Source organism: Penicillium diatomitis (genome assembly GCF_028827545.1).
Source record: "Penicillium diatomitis strain IBT 30728 chromosome Unknown utg000004l_segment0_segment0, whole genome shotgun sequence".
NCBI lineage: Eukaryota > Fungi > Ascomycota > Eurotiomycetes > Eurotiales > Aspergillaceae > Penicillium > Penicillium diatomitis.
Window position 1 is genome coordinate 565,288 of NW_026623176.1, and position 12,716 is coordinate 578,003.

At 50.9% G+C, this 12,716-nt stretch overlaps 7 protein-coding genes across 7 annotated transcripts; 1 reads left to right on the top strand and 6 right to left on the bottom strand.

Annotated features, from left to right (window-relative positions):
- Positions 1-917: 917 nt before the first annotated feature.
- On the bottom strand, positions 918-1,624 carry N7539_003516 (60S ribosomal protein eL43). The gene is made up of 4 exons (XM_056933118.1): positions 1,555-1,624; positions 1,453-1,483; positions 1,127-1,291; positions 918-995 (listed from the first exon to the last, which is right to left on the bottom strand). The coding sequence occupies exons 1-4, from the start codon at positions 1,571-1,573 to the stop codon at positions 932-934; spliced, it is 279 nt and encodes a 92-aa protein (XP_056790659.1). The 5' UTR covers positions 1,574-1,624; the 3' UTR covers positions 918-931.
- A 904-nt stretch (positions 1,625-2,528) lies between these two features.
- Positions 2,529-4,023, top strand: N7539_003517 (saccharopine dehydrogenase family protein; the record flags this gene model as incomplete). The annotated part of the gene is made up of 5 exons (XM_056933119.1): positions 2,529-2,718; positions 2,794-2,941; positions 2,995-3,067; positions 3,126-3,250; positions 3,315-4,023. The coding sequence occupies 5 exons, from the start codon at positions 2,529-2,531 to the stop codon at positions 4,021-4,023; spliced, it is 1,245 nt and encodes a 414-aa protein (XP_056790660.1).
- Positions 4,024-4,524: 501 nt separating this feature from the next.
- Positions 4,525-5,991, bottom strand: N7539_003518 (alpha/beta fold hydrolase; the record flags this gene model as incomplete). Its single annotated transcript, XM_056933120.1, has 7 exons — positions 4,525-4,802; positions 4,867-4,918; positions 4,996-5,326; positions 5,384-5,493; positions 5,565-5,672; positions 5,733-5,785; positions 5,913-5,991. 7 exons carry the CDS (start codon positions 5,989-5,991, stop codon positions 4,525-4,527), a joined length of 1,011 nt encoding a protein of 336 aa, XP_056790661.1.
- Positions 5,992-6,514: 523 nt separating this feature from the next.
- Positions 6,515-7,099, bottom strand: N7539_003519 (uncharacterized protein; the record flags this gene model as incomplete). The annotated part of the gene is made up of 2 exons (XM_056933121.1): positions 6,515-6,973; positions 7,061-7,099. 2 exons carry the CDS (start codon positions 7,097-7,099, stop codon positions 6,515-6,517), a joined length of 498 nt encoding a protein of 165 aa, XP_056790662.1.
- Positions 7,100-7,201: 102 nt separating this feature from the next.
- N7539_003520 (uncharacterized protein) lies at positions 7,202-7,753 on the bottom strand (the record flags this gene model as incomplete). The annotated part of the gene is made up of 2 exons (XM_056933122.1): positions 7,202-7,661; positions 7,743-7,753. 2 exons carry the CDS (start codon positions 7,751-7,753, stop codon positions 7,202-7,204), a joined length of 471 nt encoding a protein of 156 aa, XP_056790663.1.
- Positions 7,754-8,774: 1,021 nt separating this feature from the next.
- Positions 8,775-10,298, bottom strand: N7539_003521 (twinfilin; the record flags this gene model as incomplete). Its single annotated transcript, XM_056933123.1, has 4 exons — positions 8,775-8,891; positions 8,955-9,203; positions 9,334-9,968; positions 10,295-10,298. The coding sequence occupies 4 exons, from the start codon at positions 10,296-10,298 to the stop codon at positions 8,775-8,777; spliced, it is 1,005 nt and encodes a 334-aa protein (XP_056790664.1).
- A 567-nt stretch (positions 10,299-10,865) lies between these two features.
- N7539_003522 (putative succinate:fumarate antiporter (Acr1)) lies at positions 10,866-12,088 on the bottom strand (the record flags this gene model as incomplete). Its single annotated transcript, XM_056933124.1, has 4 exons — positions 10,866-11,479; positions 11,572-11,770; positions 11,858-11,955; positions 12,025-12,088. The coding sequence occupies 4 exons, from the start codon at positions 12,086-12,088 to the stop codon at positions 10,866-10,868; spliced, it is 975 nt and encodes a 324-aa protein (XP_056790665.1).
- Positions 12,089-12,716: the final 628 nt, after the last annotated feature.

The window sequence follows — 12,716 nt, forward strand, 5'->3', positions numbered from 1 at the left end:
GGGCCAAGGATTTCCGGTCTAACTCAAAACAGGGCGCCAACGTGACGGAGGCGAATCACCTGCCGGGAGGCACATGCGAACCCAAGGGCTGAAGAGAACCAAGGCAACAATCAGAATGGGAATGTTGACTCTGAACTAAATCCGTGTGTTGAGATGAAAGCTGTAAATTGAGACTTGGGACCTTGACCAAGTGTGAGCCTGGAGATGCCCATCTTGTCCCATCTTGGAGGGATGCTCTTTGCCAAACCAAGAGGGATGAACAAGCCCGTACAGAACGCTGCAAGACGCCAGGGCGGCATGCACTGCTTCTGGGAAACCTGATTCTACGTGAGTCAATAAGATGAAAGAGAAATTTATAAATCACACTCTGTCTATCCCCACCTGATTTGCAGGTTGCATATCTGGAGTCGAGGTATTCATCCAAAAAAGGGCTTTGCGTAGAACAGCAGTCTTTCTCCACTAGCGCAGCAGTCTGTCAAACTTTACTGCGACATTGGTAAGGATCTCATGTGCGAGAGAGAACAGGGACGCTGGACCGCATCATAACGTTGTCTGGCAATCTTCTCGATTTGGAAATTGTATTATACCCCGAGCAGAACAGGCGGAAACAGAATCGTAGTCATGAAGAGGATCGCTAGAAAGAATTTCTACGGTCTCTCCGATTCGACGGACCTCTTCCCGCGGGAAATCAACGGTGCCATATCCGACATTCCGAAAGTTCAGGATTGATGGAATCAGCGGGGAGGCAATGTATAGGAAAATGAGTTGAAAGAAGCTTGTCGAGTTCGGCGTTGCTAGAATTGAGCCATCACGAGGACCCAGATTACGCATGTTTCTGATGGAGGGATAAGGAATTGTTTTATGATTCCGAAGTTTTCATTTTTGGTATTCAAGACGTAGCCGTAAAGAGAAAGGAACCCATGTATCACGCTTAGATCTCAACGATCTCACGAAGACGACGGATGGTGGAGCGGGTGGCAGCGGCGGCGGGGGTACTGTATTTGTGAGAACTTGTCAGAACACGTCAAGACCAACGAATGAAGGCGACAGGCGGATATGCGAACGATGTGCCAGCTGTGTGACCAGGGCGACACATTTATCCGTATCGAAAGAAGGCGCAACTTACGAGACGGTGTAGGCACCACCGGCAACGGTCTTGTTGCAGCCCTTGCACTCCCAGATACCAACAGCCTTGCGCTTCACGGTGTTCTTGCCGCAGAAGGTGCAGATGTAGCGGGCGTGCTGCGAAACTTCGGCCTTCTTGACCTGCTTACGCAGAGAGGCACCGTATCTGTTGAAGAGAAAAAAATTCCGAGTCAATATCGTAGTTTTCGCAGTGAAAAGCACTCGCCGTATCCGATTTCGCAGTTGAGAACCGGGAGCGGAATCGAGAATTTCACGGCATGGATATAATGGTGGCGCGGACGGGAATTTTATTGGAGTTGAGCATACCTGGTACCGTACTTGCCGGTGATACCGACCTCTGTATAAAGAATTAGCAACAGGTTCGACAGATAATCGGGAGGGTCAGAGGTTTAGACAGCTTGAACATACTCTTGGTGCGCTTGGTCATCTTGGCTGTGTGCGGCTGTTGAGCGTGAAGATGGATAGCGAAGTGTCCAAAGCCAGGCTGTAAAAGAGCGGTTGTGGGTGGGCTCGCTTAGGGCTCGAAGCCTTGGCACAGTGTGGTCACCTGATCTGCCTGACTTGCTGGTGGCACAAGGATCTCGTCCAGAAAGCGGTAGGCGGTGAGGCCATGATCCTAGTCACTGGAATTTCTCCCATCATTAACGCCTCTACTATGATCGACCGGACAACTGTCTGGCTTATCCCTTGTATGCGATTGGTGTGGTCATTTTCATTGACTGCGTTTCTCGGAGATTGATGTTCATGATCCCCCAGTGTTCATTTGCGATGTCATAGACCCATCACGTTCTTATAATGCACGGGCCACATAACATTGTTGACAAGAAAAGGATTCTGCTTGACTGCGCAAATGACAATGACCAAATTCAGAGAGAGCATTTCGGCGCAGAGATACCCAAATTTGAAAAAAATAATATTAGCCAAGCTTCCAAAATCTCAAACCTTCAGATTGCAATCATTTTGCACAATTCCGAGTCAAAGGTATCTTGCCTCAGTGATCGATTTTCGTCATGCTACGGCGAACTAGAGAGACCACCCCGCAATCCAGATTCGAAGCTTGGCGGCTTTGCCAGTCGTTCTTGTTATCACGTGAAAGTGAATCTCGGTGCGACGAAAGGGCATCCTGACGACATTCTGGGATGACCGAACCAGCTCGGTATGGAATTAGTGTTACCTGGTACAGCTGCTCAGCACACTTAAGAATTGCGCCAAGTATTCCATCAAATTCCAACACACGCTGAAATAATTTGATTCAGCTTCTTTTTTTCCGTCTCAATTGCCGACGTGTAGTAGCGGACTAAATAACTAGTGTTTAAGTTGGGTTCTCTGCTCGCATTCCGACGTCATCTCTCCCTCCCCAGGCTTCAAACACCACCCACAAAATGGCTACGGAGAGACAATACGATCTGGTTCTTTTGGGCCCAACTGGCTATACTGGCCGTCTCTGCTCAGAGCATATCGTCCAGAACCTCCCCACCGATCTAAAATGGGCAATTGCAGGTCGTTCGCCGCAGAAGATCCATCCAATTGCTGAGGAGCTCAAGAAACTCAACGCGGACCGTGTCCAGCCAGGTACGATGATAAGCACGCAATAGGCCCAAGTTGAAGTGTTGTAGTTGCTGATATTAGGGTTGGCGTGACTACAAGATGTTCTTGCCGTGCAGCTCAACTCAAGCGAGTTGAATGAGTTGGCGCAGAAGACAAGACTGATTATCAATTGCGTGGGACCCTATCACCTTTACTCAACTCCGGTGGTCGAGGCCTGCGCTACGCATGGTACCCACTATGTTGACGCGTGAGTGGAAGTGCAAGATCATGCGCCCGTTGGCTACTAACGGATATCTACAGGACCGGTGAGACCCCATGGGTGAAGCTGATCATCGACAAGTACCACGAGACAGCCAAGAACAATGGAGCGATTGTGGGTGACTCAATCTCGATGAATGAGACGAGAATTGTCTGCTGACCTTGGCCGTCAGATTATCCCTTCCGTTGGTGTCGAGAGTGCTCCAGCAGACGTACTCGCTTGGGCACTGGTCAAGCACGTGCGGGAGGAGTTAGCAACCGAAACCCGTCAGATTGACTGCTGTATCAAGGAGATGAAGTGAGATTGACCTCTCGAACATATGTGCGACTTGATGACCAGTATTCTCATATTGGACCCTTAGGACATCGGGTGCCAGCGGTGGCACGCTGAACACCATTCTCAGCATCTTCGATTGGCTGCCGCCCTCCGAGGTGATGAAGTCTCTGAATCCTTTCTCGCTTGCAGCGTCTGCTCCGCCGAAGGATATCCCCAGCGAGTCCCTTATTTCCAAGCTTGTCGGTGCTCGCTGGATTCGAGATCTCGGCACAGTGACCACGTCGCCCTCTGGCATCGCCGATGTGACCATTGTGCATCGCAGCAGCACTTTGATGCCCGAGCTCTACGGCAAGCGATTCTTCTTTCGCCAATTTTTGCACGTGCGCAACTCTCTTATCGGCATTGCGGTGCACCTTGGCTTCCTCGTCGGAGTCTCGCTTCTAATGATCTCTCCCATCCGCGCGCTGGTGCGTAGATTTATCTTCGCTCCAGGACAAGGTCCTACTGCCGAGTCGTCTAAGAATGACCGCCTCGAGTATCATGCGGTTGCCACCGCTGATCAGGAAGGCCCGGCGCCCAAGCGCGTCTTTGGAAAATTCAGCTTCGAAGGTGGCATGTACTTGTTGACCGGTTTGCTCCTGGCTGAAGCGGCAATTGTCATTCTCAATGACGAAGAACGAGTGAAGAAGACTTCACGTGGCGGCATCGTCACATCGGCAACTTTGGGCCAAGACTTTGTTGACCGCCTCGAGAAGGTTGGATGCCGTATTGACACGAAGACATTCCAACACTAGTGGGAAGGTCTGAGGATGAACTTGGCTCCGACCATCCTTCTCGAGGCCGAGTCAGTGGATTTCCATGATACCTCGAGATTCCGGTCGACAGTGTCCAGCAACATGTCGTAACTGATTAAATTCAAAGGTGTTCCTGTTTTGATAGGTTTCAATGCGAAGTTTAAATGATGTATCTCTTTCATTTTAACTCAGCGCAAAGCCTACAAGCCATTAGAACCAGACTGTTTCTATTCAAGAGCTGCTAGCTCAGTATGTTCGAATGGTTGTCACAGTATCAACACTATCTGTGCACCTGTTCAGGAAGGCCTCAATTTAGTCCTCAAATAGGCTTTTCATAGGGGTTGAAGGAGCTACGTAGGAGTGGACCTTGAAAGCTGGAAATGATCATCATTCAAGTTGTCTGCCGAGGTAGTACAGAGCTTGTGTCGCTATAGCACGATCAAGTGACCATCGTGGCTAGATGTCTTCCGTTACCACCGCGAGTCGAACCCATATCTTATTTCAAAGCTTGCCCAGCCGCCCATTTGCAAAGACAGCTTCATTCATCCAAGAAGAAATGATACTATTCACATCTTCAGGCTTCTCCCAAAGCGCCCAGTGAGCGGTATTGACTTGTTTGATGGTCAGATTGGGAATGTGGTTGGCCATTGACTTCCCAAGGTGAGGTGGCAAGGCCTGATCCTTAAGAGCCTGGATAAACAGAACGGGAATGGTGATCTTGCGATCAAGGATGGCAAGTTCCTCTTCGTAGTTCACTCGTCGGGTTCGGTACCAGTTTACTAGTTGTTATCGTTTAGTGTATTCCAGGTAGGTTGTAGTGTTGAGCATGGTGAGAAGACTTACGGGGACCGTGCATTCCATTTCGTGAGAACTCAGTCGCATAGTAATCCAGTTCCTATCAGCGATCGAGAGAAGTCAGCACCCAGCCAAAACCTGTGTGGAAATTGGACGGAGGAAGTCTGCTACTCTCACATCTTCAGTCAGCAAGCGCGACGGCTTCAATGAGGGCAATTTCTCCAAGAGAACTCCCTTCTCAGCATCGAATCCCACTTTGCCCTTCTCGTCACGCCCGCCATACATCGCAGCCAGGAACTGTTTGATTTCGCTCTTGGTACGGACGACTTTCTCGACATCGCCGTTGGCAAATTGGATTTGATATCTGAAGTGAGGAGCCGAGTTCTTGACGAGATCCTCAATCGACAGATAGGTTGGCTGGGGGCGTGCGTAGGGCACGCAGACAGTGAACAGATGACTGATCAAGTCTGGATGCCAAAGCGCAATTCGATAGGATAGCGCTGCGCCCCTGTGTATAGTCAGTGCCGCCGCCTCTGTCAAAGACTTGTGTTGATTGGTACCTTACCAGTCGTGGCCACCCAGAATGATCCTGGACTCGCCCAAGTGTGATGCGAGTGCTTTCATGTCATCGGCGCATCGCTTGTGAGAGTAAAGCTCAACCTCCTCGGGCGCTTCCTAATTTTCACTCTTGCACTTAGTAACGAAGACTCTTGGTTCATTGCCCAATTCACGAGTATGATACTTACCGTTCGGCCGTATCCGAGACAATCGGGTGCAACTACTCGCAATCCCATCTTGACAAACATCGGGATCTGATACCGCCATCCCATCGAGATGTCTGGGAAGCCATGGATCTGTAAATTCAATCAGCATTCATCAAGGCACCACTGAACCTCCAACAGAAGGAAACTCACCAAGAAGATCGTAGCCCGATATTTTCCAGAATCGGGTTGACTGAGCAGGTAACCTGCGGGCAGAACATCGCTTATTAGCACAAATAGTCTGTAAATCTGTATGACTCGTGTATACTTTCTCGCTCAAAGAGGAGCGTTGTTGGCCAATGTTTGGTTGATGCGGATCTCGCTGGTACTCACCATATTGACGGCCATTCACGGTAGCTGACTTGTATTCGATGCGGGGGTCACCAGAAACACGAATCTTATCCACGGCCATATTTTACAAGTTGTCACTTTGTACTATGAAGAAAAATTGAGTCTCAGCACAGATAGAAAATCCCGGCAAAGGCCGATGCCCAGGTACTGATCGAGTCCGACTAGATTTTGACCTGGCAGTGAGAGCATAAGCAGCGTGGGATTCATCACGTGAAGCTTACCAGACACCGATCGAGAAGTGCTAGGGGTAGAATAGGTATTAGGTCAGACTAATTGATTCAATAGAAAGAGCCTTGAACCTGTTATCTCAGGGATTTTCCAGGACCGAAGCATTGAAGAGGGGAATGTGGTTGTTTCCTGGCAAGCCGAGGAGTACCCTTCGTCATACCTCGGCAGTGGAGCTGTTCGGGAGCCCCATAAATTTAGAGTACAATCAGTACAATCAGTACAGTAGTACAACACCTTGTTTAACGGACTTGGCAAGCTGTATCTGAAAATCGAGACTATTTTACGAGAGGCAAGATGTCATGTCGATGCTTAAACGCACCTATACAATGATGTTGCCAGTTTCGAGCCTTGAGTCGCTAGTAAATAACCGTATCCTCGTTGTCCTCCAACATCTCATCGCCATCGTCATCGTGGTGCGAGCGAGGTCCGCCTTCCGCATCAGCAGCACCAGCTGCAGGCTCAGGGTGGGAAGCCATATCGGACTCCGTGGGCGCAGGTTTCTCCTTGATCGGAGATTGCGCTTCAACCGTAGTTGAACGATCATCTGACTTCGCGTCAACATCGGCCTGGTGAGTAGACGCTGTCTGAGAGCTCAGGCCCGCAGGTGGTTGCTCATGTGGCTCCTGTGTTTGCTCTTCTCTTCCTTCCGTCTCCAGTGGTGCTGTCTCCGTCGGTATTGACTCAATCTGCTCATATGTGAAGACATGCGGTGGGTATTGAGCTTCGAAAAGGGCCACCTCTTCCGCAATTGTGAATTCTGCGTCACGAATCTGTTCTTGAATGATGGCGTCGTCACCAGGCCGTAGTTGCCAGGGCTTATAGTACTAAACACCAGAAAGTACAGTATGTTAGCTTTCAACCCAACGGAGGCAATTCGAGGCGAGGTTGAGGCCTGTTCGTACCAGAACTGGTTCCGTCCGTGTTTTCAGAGAGTGCGCCATAGCGTAAAGGGTTTGGTGTCGTGTTTGCATCTGTCATTGCGAGACAGTCAGTAACTCGCGTCTACCAGCCTAGACACGCGGCTTCGGCATCAAACATAGACATCAAGAAATCGCGTACCGCCTCCCGTTCATAGAACGGAGTTTCCTTTGGCGTATCTTGTCCCGTCGCTCCCTGCGACGCTTCTTCAGGCCGTCATACTCGTCTGCTTGCGACTTCAGCTTCTCTTGCTGACGCTTTTCTATATCAGCACGTCGCCTCTGCGCCGCCGTGCTCGAGCTTTGCGAAAGAGTGCCCAGCAGCCCGCCAAATAGCCGCTGACCACGTTTGCGATCTTCTTCTCCGCCTTGACGAATGGGCCTTCGTTCTGCTGGGCGCTCTCGTACTGGCGAACCAGGCGAATGCTGGGGTCGTCGCACGTTCGGAGAGAGATCGCCTTGCGAGCTTAGACGGCGGCGCTTTGAGTCTTGCACAGAGGCGGAAGACTGTCTTCGTTTTGTTGATGTCTCAGGCGACTGAGTTGGAGCTTCCTGCTCCGGTACAGCTACGGCTGATGCGAGTGTTCTGGGTATGAGAATCGACAAATGTCAGCTTACATGGCCAGGCGCATCTAGCAATGATCGGGGTAGGAGGGGTCCGCCTCACCCTTCAGACATGTTGAAAAGTTGAGCGTATCAGTGTCAGAACATCTGATTAGATTTGTCGCACGTTAGAAAATGACGCTTTGATCTTCTGATCAAGAACTCAAGAAAGGGCTTCCATTCCAAAGACTGTCCCAGTCAAAATAGGTTTCAAGTCACCGCCTAAAGAAGGTGCTTGCCAGACTATCGCTCGGCCACTCGGAGATTGGCGTAGGCTGGGACCTGGTGGCACGTGCACGAAGACCATTTCCCAAACTTCTGCCAGCTTCTTTTCGCCTCTCACCACCTACCGTCCCTTCACCTTGTCCGACAGCTTGGTAATCCCCGTACTTTCCTTCCGAGGTCCTACCCCTACATATACGCATCGCTTCCGACAAAAAACCTCATCGTTCCTCGAGCCTGTCTTCTCTTCTCCATCATTCGCGGTACAAACCATGTCTCGCCATCACCCCGATCTCGTTATGTGCCGCAAGCAGCCCGGCATTTCCATCGGCCGTGTTTGCGACAAATGCGACGGCAAATGCCCGGTGTGTGATTCTTACGTCCGTCCGACCACACTTGTGCGCATCTGCGACGAATGCTCCTTCGGCAATTATCAGAATAAGTGTGTTGTCTGCGGCGGAGAGGGCATCAGTGACGCATTCTATTGTTTCGAATGTACGCGACTGGAGAAGGATCGAGACGGGTGTCCCAAAATTATAAATTTGGGAAGTTCGAGGACAGATCTGTTCTACCAAAAGAAAAGTTTTCGGAATCAATGACCTTAAGCCGTGCCTCTTCGACTCTCTTGTGGTGCACTTGGTCGCTTCTTCCTCCACCTGTGCGGATACAATGAGGGAGGCATGCACGGCGCGCCGTGTGCCATGCAAGGCTTGATTCGCTTCTCTCCGAGTGAATTGAGTTCCAACTGGACTATCTGTTTGGGGCGCCATGTTCGGCTTTGATACATAACAACAAAGAGATGTTTGCCCTATTCAACGACGCTCAACATCTGTTCTCAAATAGACTTGTCCGCCATTCCGACATGGTCTATCATCTACCGGCCTGGCCGTCTTGGGCGGGCAAAGCCACGTGCTGGCCCTGAATCCTGCGCCGGCTGCACCTCTTCCTTCAGTCGATCACCAGTGATCTCGTCGGGTCCTGAAGCTTCAATCTGTCGATTCGCCAACCGTGTCAGCATTTCTCTGCAAGATCTTTGTCTTCAGTACGGCCTTACCTTCTTTGTGATCTTGTGTCCCTCCGCTTCGGCGATGGTAATGGCATTTCTGCGAGAGCTGGCGTGCAGCATACGCTCTCGGATCGACGAGCCTGTGGGACAGGTGTAAATGAAGATGACGACGTCGGAGCCAGGGAAATGGTAGAAGGAATATCGAGGCGAGGAGGAAGAAATGTGGCCAGCGACAGAGCCTGGCTGAACATCAGTCTGCTTATCGGCCAAGGTGATGGTCTCTGTGGGTGAAACAGTCTACATGTATCTCTCGTTAGCGCAAGTCCATAGAGCCAGCCTTGACTCTCCCCATGATTTACCCCAAATACCGTAAAGTCATGACAAGTAAAGAGACGTAGGAATTCAAGTGCAAGTACAAGAAACTTACCAGCTGGACCAGACCACCGTCTGCAAGCTCCTTCAGCGCAGACTTGGCCGCATCATCAACAGGCATGGAAACCCTCATTCCAGAGCCCGTGCCGGGCCCGAAAGTGCCTCCGATGCCGATATCTCGATGCGGGGTCCCGCTTCGAGCCTCCGCCTCAGCTCGGCGGACAGCCTCGAGCTCTCGCTCTTTTTCTCCCATGAGGGCCTCACGACCCACGCCCGCCTTGTCACCGTCGCGCTCGGCCCAGGCTTCCCGACCGACGATCTCCTCTTCTTCCGTGGCGAACACGGTGTCGTCGAATTTCTCAGTTCCCAGCTCGCGGACCAGCGTGGACCGGGTCGATGCGAACAGCATCTTGGGTCGAACGGGAGCATTGGAGGGGATGTAGGTCAATGCGACCAGAGTGGTCTTGGAAGCGAGCGGGCGACGGAGAAGCAGGTAGATTGGGGTTTTGGGCTGCAGGATCGAGGAGATCTGGGACAGGCTGGTGTAGAATGAATCTGGACTAGAGGACGATCCGGAAAAATTGATCGGGGTCAAGGGAGTGAGGGTCTCTCCTTGAATAGTCACAGGAAGACAGAAAATGGAGGTATCGGAGGTGAAGCGAGTGAAGGCATCATGCAGCTCCGAGGAGACTAGACGGGAGAGGTGGTCAGTTGCAGTGGGAGGATGGGAGCCTCAACCCCGAGTAGTATATGTGAATTGCCGGAAAAAGTGAGCAATGATAGACGAACCAGTGATTCCTGACTGCATGATTGCGTGCAGACCAAAGGGGAAAGTGAGAACTACCTATAGTAGTCCAAGCCGTTGTTTACACGAAGAGGGGAGGGAGGGGAAGCGGTGAATGAGGCAGAGAGGGGCGGACGCGGACGGCTTTTGGGTTGGGTTTCATGCATCGTGCATCGACCTGCTTGTCAAGTGCGAGGCATTGAGTTGTAGCGTGCTTCATTCTCTTTCGGACCCATTCTGCTACTTCGAAAACACAGATCACGGTAACTTCTTCCCATCAGGTCTCCATCTTGCTGGGCATCTTGTGCTGCGATAGTCTTCATCGACCTCCTTTCCGCGCAATTGAAAGTTTTCATGATGCCATTCTCCAGTGTCCACTAAGCTCTGTATATCAGATTCACAGACGCGAGTCGGCACTAGCTCTCTTGCACATACAAGTCTTGGCCTATGAGAATCCAAGCAACGAGGACGGTAATCTGTTGACAATATATGAAAATTCAGGGCTATTTACAAAAAAAAAGAAGGAAATATATCATCTACCATTCGGCTAGGCAAAACCGAAGCAGCAGAGCAACCGTCTCCGCAAAGTAGCGGGTGCCCCGAAAAACAAACAGGCAACGACAACAATAATGACAGCAGCAGCAGCAGCAGCAGCCATGCAACGCTAGCATACTATGAAATGGTATCACATGCTTTCTCCAACCTCTCCCGCAGGCTAAAATCCAACGCTCTTCTTCTCCAGTCATTTTATCTCTTGAAAGCTCGACTCTGGAAACCGATGGATAGACTCACGTCTATTCCTTCTACTCCTCGAATTTGCCTCCCACAAAAGCCCAGTTGGACCCTTCCAACTTGCCCTTGATATACTCGTACACAGTGAAAGTCACCGCCTGACCAGGAGCAACACGCATGACACGAGGGGTGATTCCCTTGTAGAAGGCGCGAGCACCCTCCGTCTTAAACATGTCCTTGGCAATGACCATGATGCGATTGATAGCAGACTGACCCGGCTCTGCGCGTGTCTTTTGCAGACGAGTCTTGATGGTGTCGATGGGGGCATTGGAGAAGGGACCGACGGCACCGGAGATCAAACCGATCAAGGTGGTCTGGTAGGAGGGGAGCTGAGCGTTGGCGTACTCGGGCTGGTAGCGTTGTAGAGCAGCTTTAAGCTCGGTGTATGCGGTGAAGTTGGCCGCTTGGTTGGTACCCTGGCGCAGAGCTGTGAGGGAGACACCGCGATAGAGTACACTGAAGCCTTCCTCCCGGATGATGGTGAAGAGTGCGTGGGGTGCACTGCGGTACTTGGGTGTGTCGAGCGGATCAGCCAAACTGTGGTGTTGAGCTTGTAGACGAATCTTGACAACCTCCATTGGGTTGACCACAGCGACGGCTTCGGTTACACCAGCAGCCAAACCAGCTACAGCGAATGAAACAAAAAGAAGCAATTAGCTCACTGTCATTCTCGAAAAGACTTCTCATAATTGTCGAGGATCGGGGGAAGAAACTTACCCAGGAAAGTAGCTTTGCTGGTGACGTTGCCCGTCTCCTTATCTGCCAGTGCACCCTTGTATGACTCGTACGAGGTGAATCGAATCGCCATCTTGGGAATGATTCCTCCCAACACCGCACCCAGTCCTTTGTATAGACCGAGCGCGGTCTCTCGACGCACAATCTCGGCACCAGTGGCTACAAAACCACGAGGTTTGGCCTGTTGGCATGTGAAACACCATCATGTCAGCGCTTGAATTGGGGGAAAAAGAGAAATAAAGTACAAGCGAGCTGAAGGGATACTGACCCCCGGCGCCGTGGCTCTCCGTGAAAGCTGCATGCGAACCTTGATTGTGTCCAATGGGTGGCACACAAGAGCCTCCATCATACCAGCACCACCGCCAGCTAAGGCCAAATTAGTCTCAATCTCTTTGCGCCCGAGTTGAACTCAACAGAGCGGAGGGGAAACTGTACCGATCAAATTGACTGCTGGAGAGGCCCTCCTGTTACTGTTGCCGTTGGCACTTTTCGACGCCATTTTCTTGTAGATAGTGCTTTCGCTGCTATGTACGGCAATCGACCGTGAAAATGAGAGTCAATCTCGGAGCAAAAGGTATGCTTTCTTTTCTTTTTCAGCGGATTGTTCCACGGAAATCGAGCGTCGCCAATTGCGGTAATACTGTCGATCAGAGCCGAGGTATAGGGCTGCCGTGATATGAAGTAGATGGTGGTGGACAATGGCACAAATGATCAGTTCTCCAAAGACAAGTTGATTTCTTTCAGCAATCGACAGTTTTGCTCGTTTGGAACGATCGAATTGAACCGAGGCGCAAAATGACTTGTTTGAACAGCGTCTCTAAACTTTGCGGGGGAAACCAATAGTACATCCGTGGTACGGTTGCTGGACTATGACGGGGAACCGGAGGACGGATAGCTGGACGAGCGGAAGCAGGCAGCGATACAAGAAGAGACAGCCAAGACGTGCCAGATGATTGTTTCTTAGCTGGGATAAGACTTGAAGATCCTTGACAATAGGGAGAATAGGGAGAGTTCAAGGAAAGAGTGAAAACAAAACAAAAAAAAAAAAGGTGGAAAGAGTCATGAGATTTGGAAGGGAAAAGAGAGACCATAAATCTGATTCCGCGCGAATACCCGCCGAGGGTCAT